At 36.7% G+C, this 21,361-nt stretch overlaps 2 protein-coding genes across 6 annotated transcripts in view; one reads left to right on the forward strand and one right to left on the reverse strand.

The window, feature by feature from the left end:
- The first annotated feature begins 1,431 nt into the window (after nt 1–1,431).
- Nucleotides 1,432–5,472, forward strand: LOC127435134 (uncharacterized). Of its 2 annotated transcripts, XM_051688357.1 has the most exons (5): nt 1,432–1,533; nt 1,770–1,925; nt 2,081–2,182; nt 2,977–3,192; nt 3,699–5,472. In XM_051688357.1, exons 2-5 carry the CDS (start codon nt 1,770–1,772, stop codon nt 4,188–4,190), a joined length of 966 nt encoding a protein of 321 aa, XP_051544317.1. In that variant the 5' UTR covers nt 1,432–1,533; the 3' UTR covers nt 4,191–5,472. The 2 variants fall into 2 exon arrangements, with proteins under 2 accessions (XP_051544317.1, XP_051544309.1); XM_051688349.1 differs by lacking the exon at nt 1,432–1,533 and having other exon boundaries at nt 1,698–1,925.
- The window catches only part of LOC127435094 (unconventional myosin-Ic-like), a 39,419-nt gene continuing 23,023 nt past the window's right edge, over nt 4,966–21,361 (reverse strand). For 2 of the 4 annotated variants that reach the window (XM_051688297.1, XM_051688280.1), the window contains 25 exons: nt 21,242–21,355; nt 19,819–19,890; nt 19,521–19,640; nt 19,267–19,349; nt 18,943–19,048; nt 18,237–18,317; nt 18,050–18,141; nt 17,288–17,382; nt 17,121–17,167; nt 16,950–17,030; nt 16,470–16,575; nt 15,237–15,354; nt 14,980–15,093; nt 14,396–14,472; nt 14,096–14,164; nt 13,876–13,960; nt 13,612–13,771; nt 9,531–9,614; nt 7,518–7,611; nt 7,362–7,420; nt 7,108–7,243; nt 6,814–6,884; nt 6,610–6,707; nt 6,045–6,144; nt 4,967–5,851 (listed from right to left, as the gene is read on the reverse strand). In XM_051688297.1, coding sequence (XP_051544257.1) covers nt 5,831–5,851; nt 6,045–6,144; nt 6,610–6,707; nt 6,814–6,884; nt 7,108–7,243; nt 7,362–7,420; nt 7,518–7,611; nt 9,531–9,614; nt 13,612–13,771; nt 13,876–13,960; nt 14,096–14,164; nt 14,396–14,472; nt 14,980–15,093; nt 15,237–15,354; nt 16,470–16,575; nt 16,950–17,030; nt 17,121–17,167; nt 17,288–17,382; nt 18,050–18,141; nt 18,237–18,317; nt 18,943–19,048; nt 19,267–19,349; nt 19,521–19,640; nt 19,819–19,890; nt 21,242–21,355 — 2,283 coding nt within the window. In that variant the 3' untranslated portion in view covers nt 4,967–5,830. Of the gene's footprint in view, nt 5,852–6,044; nt 6,145–6,609; nt 6,708–6,813; nt 6,885–7,107; nt 7,266–7,361; nt 7,421–7,517; nt 7,612–9,530; nt 9,615–13,611; nt 13,772–13,875; nt 13,961–14,095; nt 14,165–14,395; nt 14,473–14,979; nt 15,094–15,236; nt 15,355–16,469; nt 16,576–16,949; nt 17,031–17,120; nt 17,168–17,287; nt 17,383–18,049; nt 18,142–18,236; nt 18,318–18,942; nt 19,049–19,266; nt 19,350–19,520; nt 19,641–19,818; nt 19,891–21,241; nt 21,356–21,361 lie in introns of those variants that run through there. The other 2 variants (XM_051688289.1, XR_007896128.1) reach the window with 2 other exon arrangements.

The following is a 21,361-nucleotide window of genomic DNA, read 5'->3' on the forward strand; positions in this document are numbered from 1 at the left end:
AAAGTACAACAGAGTAAGATATATAAGCTAATATTTGAGAGTCAGAGGGTGCTGGTGCTATCACCTTTGAAATTAAATGTATTTATTGTTTATTATTCTACTAACTGATCTTCTTAATATGTCTGCCCTTATTCTTCTACATATGTTTGCCTTTTTCCCTGGCCAAGTATCAAAATGCATTTTATGTATTATTTAATTATTTCAGATCTATTATTCCTCAGAGACCCAGAAATACAACGTTTGTTTACAGCACTTAAACAATACCTTTTTTTTTATTTTTTTAAGAAAAATAAAGAAAACTACACATAACAGTATCTGACACTCTGATCTGTACCAGTTTTGGTGGGGGAAAAAATTGCATATTGCATCTCACTGCTTGCTAATATCACACAATAGTCACCTCAAAAAAAATAATCTGCTTAAAAATAAAGATTTTCCCATAGACTGCTATTAGTGTCTTAAGTCTCACAAATTTCACCCCAAAACAAAATTTTATTTGTATTATTTTACATAGTGTCTATTTGTCTGTTTTTTAATGTGATTAACCATGGTGTTAGTACAGTAATATGGTGGTAATATAGTAACCATGGTTCATTTTGTGGTTACTGTAAATTTACAAAACAAATACCATGGTGAAATCATGGTTACTGTAGTAAATAAGTAAGGTTAAGGTTAGGTTTAGGAGTAGGGGTTAATGTAGAGTCTTTGGGACTCTAAAAATACACAATAAACACACTGTGGTGATGCCAATATACTGTATGTTAGCATTTAAACATGGGTGCAAATAGTATTTGACAATACTTACACCAGGGTGCAATTAGTATCTACCATTATTTGCACCAGGGTTGGGATGCAAATAATATCTGCCTCTGTTTGCTCTGGGGTGTAAATTGCATATACCATTATTTGCACCATGATAGCATCTGCAATTTTTTTTTTATAATGAGTGGCTTTCTAAAAAATACATAATCAGTCTCTATAAATGAATCTCTGAGGGTTAGATGCATATAGATTTACATGTTCACTGTTTTCCTTTATAGCAAAAGTTTGATGTTTTCCTGGTATTTAATCTGCATACCACTTATTTTTCAGATATCTCTACTTTTAAATGTATATTAATTACACAACACTTATTAAACAAAATATAGCTTTATAATAGGCTGTAGCCTGTTAAAAAGTTTTCATGCATCATTTTTTTTTTTTTTTTTATTTTTTTAAGTTACAGGCCTATGTAGTTCAAAAATGGCTATGTGTATTTTAACCATTCATATAAAATTGCTTAGAAATAATATTTCGATTTAAAAATCAGTTTGACATTGTGAACATATAACTTAAATAAAATATTACTATACTTCCTGGAATTCCAATGCTATAAGCATACTGAGACCAGAAAGGAGAACAAGACTTACAAATTGTAATTCCCATGTAGAACGAAACAGAAACGATGTGTCAGAGCAAATATACCTATATAAAGATGTTATCTCAAATCAAATCATTGCTGACGACTGAAAGATCAAGTCCTGATATTTTGAGGTGAGTGCCAATGTGATCTTCCCTTTCTTATCCATCAATCTAAACAGAAACAAGACAGGATATTTTTTAACTGTTAAAAATCTTTAATGTAAGTAGCCTATTTCATGTTAAAAATTGTTTAATTCAAATTTGACATTAGGCTATAATGTAATTGACTAATTGACATTAATATAATGTTAGAAGAATCATTGCTTTGAATGATCGGACAGTTAATATACAGTACATCTTTCTCCCAGATGTCTTGTCATTGTCGGACTGTTGTATGCATCCTCCTGATGTGTATGGTGTACCAGAGCTGCTCTTCCCCTCTTGGCCACAGAGGGTCCTTCTCCAATTCACTGCGGCTAACACGCACTATTCGCGCCCGTGTGCAACAGCTGCTGTCTCGATACGTAAGCAAATACATCTTCTAAAGACGGAGAAACCAAAACAAATGATTGGTCATTGTGGATAAACGCCCAAATTATTATTTGTATTATTACATTATACATTATATTGGTATATGCTTCGTTTTGTATATAAAAAAAATCAATTTATTTATGGACAGAAACAACAGCTGTTTGGCGACGAGCACTTTGAATTCAGAGAACGCATGGTGCGCACACTACCTGCCGTCACTGTCAATTACCGGACCTGGCTATACATGAAGGTTTGTCTGCAATCATTTTTTTTGTTTGTTTTTTTTTTGGGGGGGGCTTATTTTCTTAAACAGTGGGTGATTCTCACGAAACAAATAAATCCTATATTTAGGACCATTATGAGTTGTTGTTGTTGTTGTTGTTTTCTTTTCTTTTTTTTTTTGCGTTGTGACATTAATTTCAGAACACTATTATTACGATTCCTTTTGTTTTACATAAAAATGTAGTTGTACAATTTATAAAAGTCTGTGAAAATGAAAGGCCCAGTACCAAGAAACCACTATGATGTACTGTACAAATGTAAATTATTAAAATTGAAATTATATATATATATATGCACACACACACACACACTGGCCACTTTATTAGGTACACCTATTCATGTGATTATCTTGCAATGTTTATCAGCTTGGACCAGTCCGACCATTCTCTTCTGACCTCTGTCATTAACAAGCCATTTTCGCCAACAGAACTACCCCTCGCTGGATGTATTTTGTTTTCACACCATTCTCTGTACACTAGAGAGTTACAGAAATACCCAAACCAGCCTGTCTGGCATTAACAATCATGCTACGGTCTAAATCACTAAGATCACATTTTTCCCCAATCTGATGGTTGATTTGAACCTTAACTGAAGCTCCTGGTCCATATCTGATTTATTTTATTGTAGATTTACAGGTGTACCTATTAAAGTGGCCGGTGAGTGTATATGTGCGTATATTTAATTTATTGTGGGATAAAATGTGCATAACTGTCATGAAAATAATGCACAAGGGTAGGTTTTAACATAATGTGTTTGGATTAGGAAACTGAGCGTTTGCGTTTGGCCTCTCACCATCTCCACACCTTCTGGACTCACCTGGAGTATCAGCGGCAGCAGCTTGAGAGAGAGAGGGATGAGACGAAAGACAGAAGACAGCAGAGAAGAGACAAGCGAGGAAGGCCCCAGCCCACCTTATGTAGAAGTTTTAAGGGTCTACAAATAGATCTGTGGGACCTAATGAAACAAGTCAACTCTCAGGTAAACACTTGTTAGATACATAATCGACTCGACAAATATGTAATTTATAATGCACATAGCCTATGCACTGTATAAGCATATTATATACAGTAGTAGCCTTATACAGTAAGCACAGTGTTTACACAATGAGAAACATTATGTATGCTTTTACAAGTACAGTATTCACAGTATTGCACAACTCTAATGACCCAATCATCATGCATGTTTTGAGTTGCCATTACAAAACAAAGGGGCTCCTGGCAGAATATCTAAAAAAATTCCAAGGGGTTTTTTAGGGCACATAGAAACATGTTTTTAAATGTATTTAAATCTAAGAATAGTAACATTAATGGTTAAGACATTAACTCTAGACGAGTTTGAGAGTTTATTATTCTGTAATATTCTAAACTAGGTCTCCATTTCTATAGGGTCCTCAGACCCAGTTTGAAAATGTCTGTTCTAAAACAACAGAGACAGATAAAGAAACTGAAAGACTAAAACTCATGCTTCTCATCCTCTGTCTGCAGTTGATCAGTTTGAGTATCAGACAGGACCCTGAGTTTACATCCACAAAATCCCCAATTCACTATCCCCTGCACTCCACTCCAACTCTGATTCCCAGCATCCATCATTCCACAGCAAGCTCCACTCCAACCATCAGTAAGAAGCTCCAGACTTTATTTCACACTGACACTCCTCGCAGCTCCACACACTTCACCACAGAATCAACCTCAACGTCCTCCAACATGAAGCTTCCATACCGAGGATTGACTGCAAAGACAGAGAGAACCTCTGTGGGTGTCACAGTGACCCCTAGACCCCCAAAGCCCACTCAGGCATCAACAGTCTCTCATTCCAGGGGAAGCCTGCTGTCTGTGGACAACCAGCAGACAACAAATCTTTCTTTAGGGTCATCGCGATGGGTTCAGCATCTGAGAGGGTACATTATACTGAGAGATCTAGAACGGTACTTGAGCAGATTGGCACGAGATTACACAGTGCTCCAAGCTAAATACTGACAAACACACATAAGCCGTTAAACAATTAAGGAAACAACAACAAAAAAAGCAAAGACCTTGGGGAAAAAAGCAAAACCAAGTCTCACATAACAGACATGCACACTCACACATAATTGAATACACTAACATTCATATACACAAACAACTTCACAGTGTCACAGTTGTTGTTTACCTTGTTTAGAAACTGTTATATTTATTAGAATAATTTATGATCTTTATGTTTACTTCATCAAGGCCAATGAGAGGTACATACCTTGAGAAGAGTGAGAAAGTTTTACCTTTAGATGTGATTTTATTTAGTATTTTATATTTCATATTTCATAAGCATATCCATGTACTGGAAATGACTCAGTATGTGAGAATATGAGCAGGCAGCTAGAACTTTTATTTCAAAGATACCAAGAACAAATTCAAAGAATTTATAGAATTTGTATGCAGTATTCTTATATAGAAACAATCAAATTCTCTCTTAAGATCCTTTTTGGATTTTTTTTATTTAACTGTAAGTTATCATTATTGCCAAAGCACTATTACTTGACCAATAATATATGTCTTCTTTTTTATATAAAATTATTGGGTGAATAGGATTAATATATATATATATATATATATGTCATTCATTAATGAGGCTTTGTTTGAAATTTTAAGCACTTTAAACAGTACAGATATTTTTCACAAAAACAACAGCAAAAAAGTTAGTCAGCCATTCTCGAAAATAAAAATTCCCCAAACACCCCACTTCCCTCCACCACTGATAATCAGCCAATCAGAGGAAAGAATAAGAGATTAACTTTATATCCCCTTTTTTGTTGTCTTCCCCAGTACTTTCCACCTCTTCTTATTTATTAAAATATTTATTTTATTTATGTGAAATGTGTGGCAAGTTTTTTTCATGCAATATTTATTTTTTTATAAACAATTAAAGACAATGCAAAAATATTACAGTATGTTTTGTACAATCTGTATCACGAGCACTGAATAAAAGTACTGAGAAGCAGTTGCAGTGTGTGTGTGTGTGTGTGTGTATATGACAAAGTTATTTCAGACAACAAAGTTAAACCAAGAACACACTTGACTAGACTAGTGTCTAGTCAATATTTTAGAGAGAACATTAAACAAAACAACAACCTTTCTGCACAACAGGCCTTCATAATGCTCATTGGTTATTGCATTCAATACTGAATATCGAAAGTCTTTATTTTATATATATATATAAAATTCAAAAATGCTTAAAAAATTGGAGGGTTGAAACTTTTTAATAGATTGTGGTGCTATTTGTGGAGCACTAAAACAGCTTTTGTTATTTTAAATCTTACTAGATTAACTAGCTAATTAGATAATAAAAAACAATTTAATATATTTGAATTAAAGCTAGAATTACTATAACATAAAGTAAAACGAATTAATTTGATTGACCAGCTGAGAGAAAATATGAAATTGCTTACAGAGTCATTACAATATATGTACTATATATATATACAAACTAATTATTGATATGTGGCTTTGAATTGAAATTAAGCATAAAAAATTGTTATCTGGCTGTGTAGTGTGTCGCTCTGTGTTGTGATTGGCTAAAGTACTCCTGTGAAGTGATTTGTCCACTGTTTGACCCCTCCAGCAAGTGAGCTCTCATTGGCTGATCATGACATTCGTGGGGTGGTCTGGAAAAGAGGGACCAGAATTTTAATGTTTACGTACATCCAGCTAAATTAGTCACCCAGTTAAACTAGTCAAATAATAAATGTTGTTCTCTCTGAACCTCTGCTCCTTCACTTTCTACTTTCCTAATCAAAACCAGTCCACTTTGGTAGTCTTATATTTTCTCAACAGTGCAAGTGTGTGTGCAGGTCTCACCACAGACAAGTGTCCATTCTTGGTCTTGATCACTCGCAGATCTGAACCACTGGTGAAATCTATTACTGCCTCCTTTCCCCTTGCGATGGCAAACCTGATTCTGGAGAGAAATAAATTTATTGAGTTTGAAAGGTAAAAAAGCTTAACTGTGCAACACTTTGGTTGAAGTACTATACTGTATATATATATATTTGAAAAAGCACACATAAATTAAACAACAACAAATAATAAAATCATTGTTGTTGTCACAAGGTTTGTTGATCCAGGGGTATGATACTTGCTTTGAGATTGAGGGATCCTGGGTTTAAAACTCAGAGTGTGTAATGTTTTTTTAAATAAACCCAGCAAATTTGCAAGTGTATTTAAGCAGATGTATATCAGAATCGGGAGTGCTTTTGGTTGCATTTTATTTGGTGATTTCACTCCACTGGAGAGCCTGGACGAGAGATAGAAAAGTGGAGTGCAAGTCTGAGAGCTGTATGTGGGAACAATACCCGTCCCTTATCCTATACACTGGCGAAAGCATTTGTTGTCTGTGCCAGAATATACCACAGCACACACACACCTGTCCTGACTGATGTTGATATTGTGTATCTTGTCTGCCATGATGGCCAGCTTGGTGACGGTCTCAATCACATGATCACACTGCAGCACCAGGTCACCCTGGAGATCAGAAGGCCAAAGGTCAATGTTAAACAACAGAGGACTAGACAACAAAGACAATGAAAGAGCATGACAGCACTCAGACAAGACAGTACTTCTCTCTCACCTTCTGTTTACTGTCAGCTGTGGGAATATGCAAAACTAAGAACCCGTCGCTGAGGGAACTAACAGAGATACCTACAAAAAGAAAGAAAATAAGAATGAAACCCCCTCAAAATTTGAATGTATTGTAGAGTATTGCCCAGTTAATGGTGCACTGGTAGTCTGATACTGATGAGAATTGGGGAAGAGTATAATTACCTAACAATTCGATGTGTTGTAGCACAGGAGTATTAAACATTTATAAGCTTTATTGTCGTACTATGCAACAATGGAGAGAGCTGTATTACAGTAACATTACCCAGCAATGCGCTGTAGTCGATGCGTTGTTTGATTTTTGCTTCCTGGACCAGCACAGCAGCTGAAGTGGTCAACAGCAGCTGACGCACACGTGCACGGAAACCATGACGGTCATACTTAATGACATCTACACCATACTGACAAAGAGAGAAAGGGAACCTGAATCAAAGCAATCAATAAAATGTTTATTATATGAAATTATCTGAAATATATACAGAAAAGGACTCCAGACTTAAGCTTTAAAAAAACTTTTACCTTCACCTTGTTGTCATTGCCAAGAGTTTGCAGTATTTTGAGGTTGATCTCTTCAGTCTCTGCAGAAGTAAAGATGTATCACTGAGTGCCTGTATTTGTTTGTGTGTATGTGTGCATTACACCGTCAAAGACTTTTTATTTCTGTGTTAATATTACCTAGCCTGGTGGCTACGAAAAGTTTGGGAACACTTTGAGGGTAGCAGTCCTTTTGACCACTAAAGATTGCACTGGCAACAACCTTCTGTTCCAACTGCAGATAGAGAGACACAACAGATACAGTAAATGAATTAATCTGTGAATGTGTATGATTGCTTGTGTGTGCTCTTATACGAATGTGTTACCAAGGGCCGTGGGAAGATGATTTATGTTGGGGGTGCTGTAGTGGGAGGTGCATTTTTGCATGTACATGTAGGGTGACCAGATGACCATGAAAAAAAGTCGGCATGATCCATGTATTGGAATATTTGGCAAATTACAACAGATTTCAATGCTCTATTACTCTCTTGAATTAAAAAAGATGAACAATACATTCAAGTTATGTAATTTTATTTGTAGCCTACTTCTGGAAAGTATATCCCAAAATGTGGGGCTACAATTTTCCTAACCAAAAGAAAATATCATCCTTTCTTCTCTTTAAACATTTGCTGGCTGTTGCGTATATAGGTTGATGCCTGTTTTTCTTAAGCGTTTATTTAAGGATGTGAAATGCGTCTTTTCATTTTCTGGTGTCTTTGACCAATGACTTTAGACACAGAGAACTTCAGAAACAACAATAGTTAAAGTGCTCACAGACAGCACAGATTCATTGGCTTTTTACAGCATGTTAATTCACAGTGGGCCACCTTTACCTGGGTTATTTTAGGGCATTTTGTAGAAGATAAAAACATTGTAATCTTAATTTTCACGTGCATTTCCAGAAAAAGTCCCAAAAAATCAGTAAAATATACTGATATGCTCATTTTGGATGGGATTAAAATCAATAAGAAGCTCTGGCAATCATTACATTGCCCCACATAAAATGAATCCCGTCCATATAGTGGTTTATGACATCAAATGGCTCATTGATACAGGGTTGAGATTTTACTGATGGTATGTAAGAAGATGTACATATATGGGGACACCTTTTTTTTTTTTTTTTTTTTTTTGCTATTTGATTACCTTGACCTGTGCTTATATCATCTCTCCCTCCCCAGTTTTTGGCTTCAAGCACATGAGTAAACTTTTCTTAAGGGCTGACAGACAGCAGCAGAGGTGGGAGGGGGTGATAATTAAAGGGGAAAGTTCAGCACACTGAAAAAAAAAAAAATCACAGCTGATACTAAGACTTCGGGAATGAATGATTCTCTTATTATTCATTGCAAGTTTTTCAATACAGAAAAAGCACAAAGCACAGCAATGATCATTTAAATAAAATATTAGGCTAAGGCTGATTATCGGGGCAGTCACTCCGTCAGGACGCTGGACACAACTCGTAAAATCGGGACTGTCCCGATTTTATAGGTATGTCTGGTCACCCTATGTATATGGCTTTTTGAGGGCCGCACATAGCACTGGCACAGATAAATAGACTTTACACAGTGTTCAGTGGGTGTTCTGAAAACAGCAGGTTTCAGCGAACATTTTTCCTTTTTCTTTTCATTACATGCATAACGTCACCGTGTAATACAACATAGGCTTGCTATAGGGACTACTGTAACAATCCCTTTTAATGAATGAGTGCAGTCGTTCTACTTTTCTGAGATTTATTCTTGGCCGTACAACAGGTAAGAGGCAGCACAAAGCTAATGAACAATTCTTTCTCAAAATCTTTCACTCATTTCTCTCTCACACACCCGTGCGCCGTGCATGTGCATACACACCGAACACCACCCCCCCCCCCCCCCCCAAAACTGTTAATATTAAATTTCTCGGTGGCAGCTTACAAAAAACCAAAAGCGTTACCATGAGATGCATTGGCTAGGTACTCCAATAATTAAAATAATCCAAATGTGGCTTGGCCTTCAGGGGTTGCTGAGATGAAAGCCCTCATGGTATTCAGTGTTGTAAATTATTTCTCAAGACTTCCTCAAGTATACACTTTAAGGAAAACATATCCAAAATGTTTTAATGTGTTTATAAAAATAAAAAAAAGACCTGCAACATCCCTATTTCCCATGGCCTTAGTGTTACCTGCTTCTTCCACTCTGGCTGGATTTTCTTGATGTAGTCATTGACTAGGTTGCGCATGCAGATTCTGTGAAGGTGCTCTGATGCCTGCAGGGGGAGACAGAGACTGAATCAGAATCAGAATCAGAATGAGCTTTATTGCCAAGTGTTCTCACATACACAAGGAATTTTTTTTTTTTTTTGGTGATAGGAGAAACAAGTACATAGAGAACATTACAGTGTGACACAGAATATAAAACAAGGTAAGATTATAAATAGACATACAAATAATAGGACATATAAAAGAAAGGCATATGTACATGAGCAAGTGATAATGTATGTGCAAGGTAGGGGTATGTACAGTTATTGAATTAAATATGTGAATTTACATATGTACGTAAGATATGTATTTACATTATTGCACTGCATATCTCATGTACATATGTAAATTGTTAACCCCTTACCCTTGTTTGATATTCATTCAGTCTGACCAAATGGAGCTTGGTGGTTACACAAATTATATGGAAATCAACTTTTGAATACAGGTCAGTGAGAACATCCAAAAATCTCAAACTTCAATGTGCGCACTGCACTGCATACTGCAGATAAACAAATACACCTCACCAGTGATCGATTTGTAAAAAATGTAAAGGGAGATGGAGTAATCAAAGATGTTTTTTTTTTGGGGGGGGGGGGGTCTAATGCTTATGGGCTACAATTTGGCTTCATACATTTTTGAAAAACCTTTATAGCATTTTCTACAAAAAATAAATAAATAAATAAAAATAAAAAAAAAATAAAACTTTAAAATTATCATGTGGTGTAACCATAAAGTAAAAGTATTATAATACTTTCATTGCATCTTGAATACATGAGAGTATAAACAACTTAATCGTTAATTTCCAAAAAGTTTTCAAACATTTTTCAAGAAAAAAAAAAAAAAAAAACTTTTATAAATATTATGCATTATTTTAGTCAAAAATATAAATAATTTTTCTCAGGGTTACACCACATAAACAAAATGTGCCTTTTCATAAAAAATTTCAAAATAATTATCAGATGTTTTTTAAAACTTCACACTCAGTCTTGAGGGTCTAAAGGTGTCCGCTCTGTTTTAAGGTTTTTATGGTCAACATAAACAACAAAATAACTACCTACATGTTGGTTACTTACACCCAATGACTTCGATTTGGTGGACAAAAGCATTTTTAATCATATTTTAAAACAATTTTTTCACTGCTTATTTTTTCAACGAAATAACAGTAAAAGATTATTCTTCACTAGTCATGCCAACATTTCTTTTTTCAGGATTTTTTTTTTACTGTCTCTGGACACCACATGACATTTTTTAATTTAAGCCCCAGAAAAAAACATCAATATGACTTTAAACTCAGCAATTGAAAAATTTTCATCATAGAAGAGGTGTATTCAAGTAAATGGTTTGTGAGAATTGCATTTTTTTATGTACTTATAATTTAATAGACCTGGACAAAAATTAGCGTCACTTCATTGACCCTTAGTACACATGACAATAATATGCACCTGTTACCCTCTGTTACTGTATTTTATGATGAATCTTGTAAAAATAATCCACGTTATGAAACGTTTTTTTTCTAGATTGCTCGCCCACTGCAGACACACATGTTTTCTAATCCAATCTACAACTTGACCATGTTTGAAAGTGCCTGAAACATAAACTTGTGCCGTAAGTTTCATGTGAACACTAGGAAGGACAAGTCAACCCATCGCAAACTCCGACATACTTGTTTTACAGTGTTTTCAGAAACCGCCGCTGCAGTGCAGAGAGAGCTCACGTGCTCATGGTTGCCAGATTGCGTGACTAAAGTGTCACCCTGGCAGTAAATATCCAAAGTGTACAAGTGTCCAGATCTGATTGGGGGATTTCACCTATAGAAATCTGGCAACCTCACACGTTGAAATCTATTCTGACTGGCTAATCGCCCTTATTTAAAGTCTGTTATTTATCAAACGTATTAAAATTAAATATTAAATATTTTACTTGCATAATTATTTCTAAATAATACAAGACACAATTGGTCTAAAGGGGATGGTGGTTTTACAAGGGGGATGCTTTTTGGTGTTTCTTGCAAACCCTTACCAGATCAACAAGTTACAGGGAGTGTAGTTGTAGAGACTAAAAACTAAATGTTTTTCATTTCGTTTTTTTTCTGAGCAGAAACTGTATTTTTTCATAAAGGTTCTGGCGTTCCAAAGCCTTCTTTCTAAATGGTGAGAATGAAATAAAATAACGGTTAATAATGTTCTTTTTAAAATGATAGTGCTCTGTGCTAAGGGTGGGTGATATTCCAGTAGCTGTGCTTCCAGATCTCTCAAGAGAAACAAGGTACCCGTTTTGGAAAAACAAGCTCAAAATTAGGCACTTGCCTCACCCAAAATAAGCAAAAATTAAGCCATTAAATTTTTCCCATGTGGGGGAATTTTCAGGATAGAAATCATAGCAAAAATAGTATACAGAAGCCTACATAAAGTAACATCTTTTCAATAAATGTATTCTTAATATTAAATATATCCCAAAATAGTTCAAATATTTCAATTTTCATTTGGCCATCTAAAATCAAATAATAGCCTAAATCTCTCTCCTGCATGCACATACTTTTTTGAGGGCCGAAGGTTTTTTTTTTACATTGGCTTTTAAAATAGCAGTGTCCTTCAGAATCAAAGTGCATGCTTATGTTCTACTAAAAAGAGAGAAGCCTCATTTTTCAGGCAACAGGAGGTGTTGTTCCAAAAATTAACTGTGATAAACCCTGTGGTCTTTACTTTCATGAAAAAATTATCAGAACAAAATTAACCAGTTATTAACCCGTTACCAGCATTTAAAAATAATGTTTTCACTCCAGAACAATTGAAAGGGATTTCGTTCCCATTTTCAGTTGCGTTCTGCATAAAAATATGTTTGTTTCCTTGAACCGTTTTTATTCCCTGTGTAGCTGTTCAGCAGTTAAATCAGAAGTGAACTACATGCTGTTAAATCTTTGGCCTAGCGGTTATCACATTTCTCACTGAGCTGTGGTGCTTACGTGGGAGATGTTCCTGATCCACTTCACCCCTCTTCTCCCCATCTTATCTCCATTTTGAAAAGTGAAAATAATAATAATATTAAAAACATTTACTGAAATGGAATAAAAGTCATGAACTGCATGCTCCTTGTTCAAACACCTCGAATTCAATACTCACTGTACTTAGCCCTATTCTCTGAAAATGGTTAAATAGTTGATCGGCTTGTGATGCCCAAATGGCTTGAACGGGAGTCTTTACTCTCCCATTCAGCTGAAGAAAACACGCTGCGTGATCATGCGGAAGGATTACATCAAGATGTAGATTGGAATGCAGGTGCGAAAAACTTCATATAAATAAAATAGCCTGCTCCTCTCTCGCTGATACTTGCGTGCTATGATTACCCAGCTCTGCGTGATTTTGAAAAATGTATGACATAATATAAGAAATATTTAAGATTCCACAAAATTTCATGATCAGTAATCAAATAAACAAATTTGTGACATTAACTTTAAGTCATTTTTTGTGCAAAAGGACAGGTTTTCTTTCATTAAAGCACTTTCACAAGATGCTCTGTGAAAATTCATATCCAGGGTCATGATTATATCATAATCATCGGGTTTTGCAAAAAAAATTCACTCAAACTGTTATGCTGATAATATCATTTGTAGTTAAAAATAAACAATTAAATTGGGAAAAATGCTAAATATAAATATTTGTGGACACAAACTTCAGAAAATCACATCCATACGCTTGTTTTTTTTTGGGGGGGGGGGCTTGCCACTGTCACTGAACAGGAAAATAGAAAATGACACTCCATGTCAAAAAGGTTGCCGACCCCTGCTCTAGTATGAATCATTGCACTGTAAGTTCCCACGGAATTCAAACGATGAGTAATCATGTGTCTACACAGAACCAGTTACAGAATATTTAATTCCAGCAGCATGTTGCATCAGCACTTAGAGTTCGATTGTGGCATCCATCTTCATCCACTTATACATGTAAATGAGAGTGGAGGCCTACACTAAATGTTCCACATGACACTTTAAGGGAAAGGGTTTAATACCTCAGTGAGTGAAGGCGGTGGTCTTGGCCAGCTCTTGTCGAGCACACTCTTTGGCAGATTCCGTTTCACTTTCATCAAGAAAGAGAATCGCACGTGGTCAAGGAAGTACTCATTGTCAAGGCAACGAGGCTCATTGCACAGGATGAAGCCTTTGATGAACCTGTGAAAGTGAGATAAACATAAAAACATTATGATGGATTAATAAGAGACCAAATCAATTACACTGAGCAACTCATTCACCTACATACTCAAACACACTCATACTTGCGTATTGTGTTGGCTGCTTGTCTACGACGCTGGGCTTTCCTGCGACCTTTGACCCCTCTCCACCATGACTGGATAACAATTGCTGTGAGTTAAATTTGACAAACACATGGGCTGTAACACATGCAAAGCATTAGGACTGCAAACCTACAGTATTTATAATTGACTGGCTGTAACCTTTTCTTCCTGCCTCTGCATTCTGTCTATTTGTAAAGGTTACCTGCTTGTCGAATGCGATGGTACTTGGCTCGCTCCCTGTAGCCCCGCCAAGAAGTTTGCAGAGTGACGGCTAAAAAAGACAACCCATTTCCAGACATTTCATGATATCTTTCATAAAGGCAAAGATTAACACTTAGACTACAAGTAAAAGGTCAAAAAGTTAGCCAACTAAGTTTAAAAACCAGGAAAATTACCAAAACATTCCAAAACAACTTGCATTGCCAGTAACTGGTTGTAGTGAAAGAACAATGATTATCCTTCTACTCTTCACCATCATCAACACTGTCCACCTCTGTCTTACCGATTGTTTGTTTCTGGGCCTCAAGTGCATCCTCAGTCACAAACAGAGTCCGTGGGAAGTGGATAAAGATTTTGGACCTAAGCAGAAGGACAAATTAAGATCAGTTTTTTTTATCGAATCATCATCATCGGCCCAGCCTCTCTCACTGCCATTCCAGAGCCAGAAGAGGAGGGGCATCTGTAGTTTATAGTGCCTTGTCACCACTGGCTCTTCCCAAGTCTCTCTTCTGTGCATGCACAACGTGTTGTTGATGTCCAGGGTGAATGCAATAAAGCCAGACCACCATCAATACAAGGAATGCTTGGCCAGCACCACTAGAACTCCCACCTTTCTGCACAGCCCTTTCACTTCCAGAACATGACGAGGACACCACACCCTTTCTGTTTCACCTTTCCTCAACCACACAAATCCCCTTTTCTTATTTAGTACATTACATTCAAAATAAATGCCTCTCCCAAGCATCGTGACCAATCTATCCTACCCAGCCTTTACCATCACTCACTTTTCTCTCTACTGCAACACTGTTCACCGTTTATCACCCATCCTTCTATCCATATGTCTGTTCTTCTCTTTACCCCTCTCACCTGCCCAGTTTGTATTCCTCGGGTTTGTAGTTGAGGTGTTTCACCAGAGTGGCGACTCCCTCTGAAAGTTTTCCATGCCAGTTTGGCCAGGTGTCTGGACACAGAGACTTATACCTGCACAAGTAAACATATGCCAAAACAAACCGAAAAAATAAATAAATAAATAAATAAATAAATATCGCAAAGGATAGTTGCAGAACCTTGTCATGTGTTACTAAAAAATACTGGCTGCATGCGACTCTGTATGAGAGACTAACCTCTCTAAGAACACCTCGTAGTTTCTTCTGTATGCGAATCCAGCTCTCCTCACTCTCAGATTCTCCATCAAACCCAAATACTTCACCTGATGCCTGACCAAAACCTCATCAAACCTACCTGAAGAGATGGAGAGTGACATATGGAGGGTGGAGAATAGAATGCACAAGTAAATTTATTGAAATCACATACGAAACAGACATTTTCTTTCCTATTTTTCTAATTTCATATTTTTGTCTTTATTCAATATGAAAAAGAATAGGAAGACAGGACAGGAGAGAAGAGAAGAGTGGGAATGGGATTAGGAGAAGAACTCGAGCAGGGACTCAAAGTCGCTCATCATGCTACTGCACCAAATGTTAAGGCTACGGTTTCAACAGACATTTTCAATTAAAGTTATCAATTATGATTACTAGAGGGTAGGCTGGCTGATGGCCAATATAATGCAGATATATATGATATAACACATTTTAATGATAGAAGTATGAAATGTAAAAAAAACAACAAAAAAAAAAACATTTTTTTTCAGAATAATTGTTGGATTTGGTATTGAACTAAAAAATGCATCATCTGTTGACAAGGCTAATGGTAGATTTTAGCACTAGGGACTATGGAGAGTATTCTTCCTGTAGCACAACTGGTAAATCATGGTGCTAGCCATGCCAAAATCATGGGTTTGGTTCCCAAGGAAACCCACATACTGGTAGAAATGTATATCTTGAATGCACTGGTCCATTGTAGCTGCCAAAGGTATACATTTAAAACAAATAGCACATCTGCTAAGTGGGCACAATTATCAGACAATGCTAATAATATCAAAAAAATCCAAAAATCGTGGGGGACTGGGTAGCTCAGCGAGTATTGATGCTGACTACCACCCCTGGAGTCGCAACTCTGAATCAAGGGTGTGCTGAGTGACTCCAGCCAGGTCTCCTAAGCAACCAAATTGGTCCGGTTGCTAGGGAGGGTAGAGTCATATGGGGTAACCTCCTCATGGTCACGATGAGTGGTTCTCGCTCTCAATGGGGTGTGTGGTAAGTTGTGCGTGGATCGCAGAGAATAGCATGAGCCTCCATAGGCTGTGAGTCTCCGCGGTGTCATGCACAACTAGCCACATGATAAGATGTGTGGACTGACTGTCTCAGAAGCGGAGGCAACTAAAAATCCAAACATCAGCAGATTAACTGGCCTGGTCAATTAAACAATCTACCAATACAACATATCTATGCGCCTACCTGGCTGTTTGGCATCATTGGGTTTTATACAGCGGACATACGCTGGTTCCTTAGACATCAAAATCTCCATTAGTTTAGCCAAACTGAGCTTAAACTGTGTGGCAGCCTGAGTAGAGACAACCAGACTTAATAAGTAAGTGTTAATAAGTGTGTGTTATAAACCAGTGTGTTAATAACTGTATATGTGTTTCTGTGTAATATGTGTGTGTGTGTGTGTGTGTGTGTGTGTGTGTGTGTGGGCAGGTTTAAGTGGTTTATGAGGACTTTTTTTTAGGTTACAAACTGGTAATTACAAGGGTATTATGCTATAAATGTGGTTTATGAGGACATTTCTAGTGTCCCCATAATTCAATCGCTTAAAAAAACATACCAAACAATGTTTTTTGAAAATGTCATAGAAAAAAATCTATGGAGAGTCCTCATAAGGATAGCCACACCAACATATATATGTGTGTGTGTGTATGTGTGTGTGTGTCTAACCGTCTCTGGTCTTTTCTGATCCATCAACTCATCCACATGGAAACACTGACTCATGATGCGATTCTTTGACTGACACATCACCTGCAATGAGACACGCAGGGTTTATTGTCAAACATACATTTTTCACAGTCATAACATCACACCTAAAAATTCACTTTAAAAACACTGTACCTCCTTCAAGTGTCTGTACAGCAGGTCATTATTTTTGTCTAGAAACCCTGAAAATAAAGGAAAAAAAAAGTCTGTTGCAACTGCAGTAATGAGCATAAGAATTATGGATGGATGAAAAAGACAGAGCGATGACTGGACAGATGGATGAAGGGATGATCTCTCCTCACCACTGACATTGTAGTTGACCTCTCCAGCATAGTGAACCAGCCTAAATTCCTCCCGCCCAATTGCCTTGCGAATCTTCCCATTGGCCGTTTTATGACTGGAACATGAAATTGACCAATCAGATTCCAGAAAACAACCCAATGATATTCTAAATTCAGAGCCATGCTGCTCCAGCAATGGAAACACAGAGTTCTCTGAGGGTGCTTCTCAATACTTAAATCGATGCTTCTTCGCTCCACTGTCCGGCATCATAAAGAACGTATGAATTACCTTAATGCACTTTGAAGAAAAAAGGAACAAGGAGAGTGGAAGCTACGAGCAAGGATACACAGATGCATTCTCTTTTTTTTTTTTTTTTTCAAAACACCTGATGTATGCATAAATTCTCCTCGCCCATCACATCTTGTAGTTTTTATAAAAAACATTTTTACAAGGACTTTTTTTTTAGGTTACAAACTGGTAATTACAAGGATATTATGCTATAAATGTGGTTTATGAGGACATTTCTAGTGTCCCCATAATTCAAATCACTTAAAAAAAAACATACTGAATGATGTTTTTTTGAAAATGTAAAAATGCAAAAAAATAACCTTTTTTGTGAGGGTTAGGTTTAGGGGTAGGGTTAGGGGATAGAATCTATAGTTCGTACAGTATAAAAATCATTATGTCTATGGAGAGTCCTCATAAGGATAGGCGCACCAACAGTGTGTGTGTGTGTGTGTGTGTGTGTGTGTGTGTGTGTGTGTGTGTGTTAAAGCTCCTACGTGACAAAATGGGCGTGGGTCCCCAGTGTGTCCTCCAGCTTCTCCAGGAAGCTGATGTCACTGGCATCTCCTGGTCTTAAGCACTCTTCATCCTGATGAAAATAAATGATTGAATTCCCTTCAGCTCAATCTCAGTTTAACTCTGATGTACAGAAAAACTGGATATTCATGATGAAAACACACAGACCAGAATGGCGATGATGCCTCTATGTTTCTCCTCCACCAGGTCACAGATGATTTTGTTGTTAAAGTATTCCACTCTCTCCCACTGGACAAAAAACAACAAATGCAATTTGTAATTTTCACAAATGAATAAGTATTTATTTATTTTTTTATGTGATGTATATGTATAATTAGACTATTGATTCAATTTAAATATTGTTTTGTATTAGGTTTAACAGAAATATTATATTTTATTGAGTTTTTAAGAGGAATAGGACACTGTAATTTTTTAATCGTTCAGTGGTGCCTGAGTTTGCAGCTCCCCTTCAGGTCGTCCAGTGCCCTCACCCATATATTAGTTTTAGGTCAGGGAAAAAGGAAGAGAAGTGTCCCCCTGCTCTACAATGTAATTGTAAATGCAATAATAATTGCACTACACTTAAATGTGAATTATTACTAGAAATGTTTGAAATATTGTAAATGAAGGTGGAGTTGGTGTGGCGAAGGGACACCAGAAGAAGTGTCAAAGGTGAGGTAAGCAGCTGCTTATATATTTTGGGTTGTGATTGACAGTATTAGACAAAAGAGCTCCTCCTAAACTTTCATTTAGATCTCCATATAATGTCATTAGCAATGTGATTGCAATGTAGATGCATTTTTCCAATACAAAAACTCTCACACATAATACACCATTTACACATTTCTGCATCACTTTCATCCCGCACACTCACCACGATTCCCTCAGCCTCATACTCCTCCTGTTCACTCTTCAGTGTGAGCTCAATAAACAGCTGCTGCAGTTTCTCATTGCAGTAATTAATACAGAACTGTTCAAAACTACAGTCACAAAGAGAAAGAGATGAATGTCCTCAATACCTTTTCTTCCATGTCTTAATGTAATTTTCTTTTCCCTTTTTCTTTAATGTGGTACATGTTTATAATGATCTATATAACTATTTCAATCTTATGAAAACAAACAGTAGAATAGTTTCTATGACGCATTATTTCTGCTGTAAAGTTGAATATACTCTCTTTCATGGACAAGCCATACACACCTGTTGTGTTGAAAGACCTCAAATCCATATATGTCCAGCAAACCAATAACAGAAGAACATTTGCTGGAGTAGTAGACCTCATCCTGTTAAAACATATATATATAATAATCTTCCACCATCACTCCACTAGAGGGCACAGCAAAATCAGAAAAAAACATAATAATATCTTATTCATACATCATGATATTCATAACAATAAGTCCATTTAAGTTAAGCAAGGTCATGACTATCATCAATTGAAAGCAGGAGCACACCTTAAAGGCCAACGATTGGTTTATCTTCTGAACAAGCCAGGTAAAGGCACGACCATATGTGGCTTTGGCCAATGAGTCCCGGGCAGAGATAGCCTGTTCTAAACTAAAGGGACTGATCATCTAAAATAAACACACACATACACAAAGAATTAACTGCACAAATCTTTGTTTCCGGCCATTTGTGTCTCTGCTAATGTACTGAATGCAGAATGTGTATGCCACGAGATTACCAAACATAAAGTATGTTGAAAGCTGAAATTGAGAGAGAGAAAGAAACAGAGTGATGTTGTGATATTACCTCCTCCCCTTTGGCAAAAATTTTCTTGTGAGTAAGAGCTTCTTTCAGAATTGACCCATCCACACCCAGCAGCTGTTAATAGAAAAAGAAACACACATTCCATGTGTCTAAGTATGTGTGTGTGTGTGTGTGTGTGTATGTTGGGGGAAGACTTGAATTGATTATTAAACCTGACATAGGTACCTGAGACGGAAGCATAAAACAATAGCGTTAGCCACCGAAGATCATATTTAACCAAGCTTTTAAATGTATACATCCTAAATCAGACAACAGAATGAGAACAGCTTTGTTCCTCACACAAGAATAGTACACAAAAAACCTGAGACAAGTAGTAACTAATGACACTGGTATCTAATTCCCAAACAGTATAAAGTTCAGACAGATATTGATATAGACAGGACATTAATAGTGCACTCAGTAATATTTACTTATTAAAAAGCTTTACCCAGATAGAAATGAATAGTATTTAAAAAAAATAAAATTTCAAATCTTATACACTCAGATGAGATTAAAGGAATAGTTCACTCAAAAATGAAAATTATCTCATAATTTACTCACCCTCATGCCATCCAAGGTGTGTATGGTTTCTGTCTTTTAGAAGAATATTTCAGCTCTGTAGGTCCATAAAATGCAAGTGAATGGGAGCCAACTTTTTGAAGCTCCAGCAAGTACATATGGCCATCATAAAAATAAACCATACGATTCCAGTGGTCTAATTAATGTCTTCTGAAGCGGAACACTAGGTGTGTGTAAGAAATAGATCAATATTTAAAATTGTTTTTACTAAAAATTTTCACTTCCGGCCAGCTTGAAGTTTGTACATTGGCGAGAGTGAATATTCATACATAGATTTCTTATTAGCAGCTGTTTCTATGGACCACAGTACTTTTTCGACACAAAAGGAGTTTATGCAGTGGCCTGAGCAAGGAGCTTAGTCTGAGGCATCTCATCCACTTGCATTTAAACCAATTCAAAAAGCTCTCCTTGTTCACCGTTCCAAAATGGCGCCGCAGTTGACGTGTCTAAACCAGCCAAATTTTCTTTTTTTTTGGGTGAACTAATCCTTTAAGACTCCAGTCATATCAGTGGCCTAATAAAAGTAGCCTCATGGGGGCCACCATGTCGAGATTGCATGACCAGCCAAATACTGCTCATTTTATCCTGGTAACCCCTCTATTATCAGACATTTTTGTTAGTGGAATAAATGAATCACGGCAGAATAATGCATAAATAGCGCATTTCTACAATGGCACTGATAAATAAAATCTACTCCTGTTACACGATGCTGCATCCATGCCGCTAGGTGTCAGTGCAAGTCCAAGACAATTGCCATATTGGCCAGTGCAGCATAAATTAAATCACATTTGTTAAGTACTAAATCATATTAGTTAAGTGCATTGTAAAGCATGAGTGCTTTAAACACCTGGGACAGATATCTGAGCTGAGGCTCAGTGGTGACTTGTGTTTCTCCCTCCTCGTCCTCACCAAACTGTGTGTTACCCAGATGTAGAACACTGGCCACAATCTCCATCAGTTCCTACAG

Source organism: Myxocyprinus asiaticus, chromosome 4 (genome assembly GCF_019703515.2).
Source record: "Myxocyprinus asiaticus isolate MX2 ecotype Aquarium Trade chromosome 4, UBuf_Myxa_2, whole genome shotgun sequence".
In the NCBI taxonomy this organism is placed as follows: Eukaryota; Metazoa; Chordata; class Actinopteri; order Cypriniformes; family Catostomidae; genus Myxocyprinus; species Myxocyprinus asiaticus.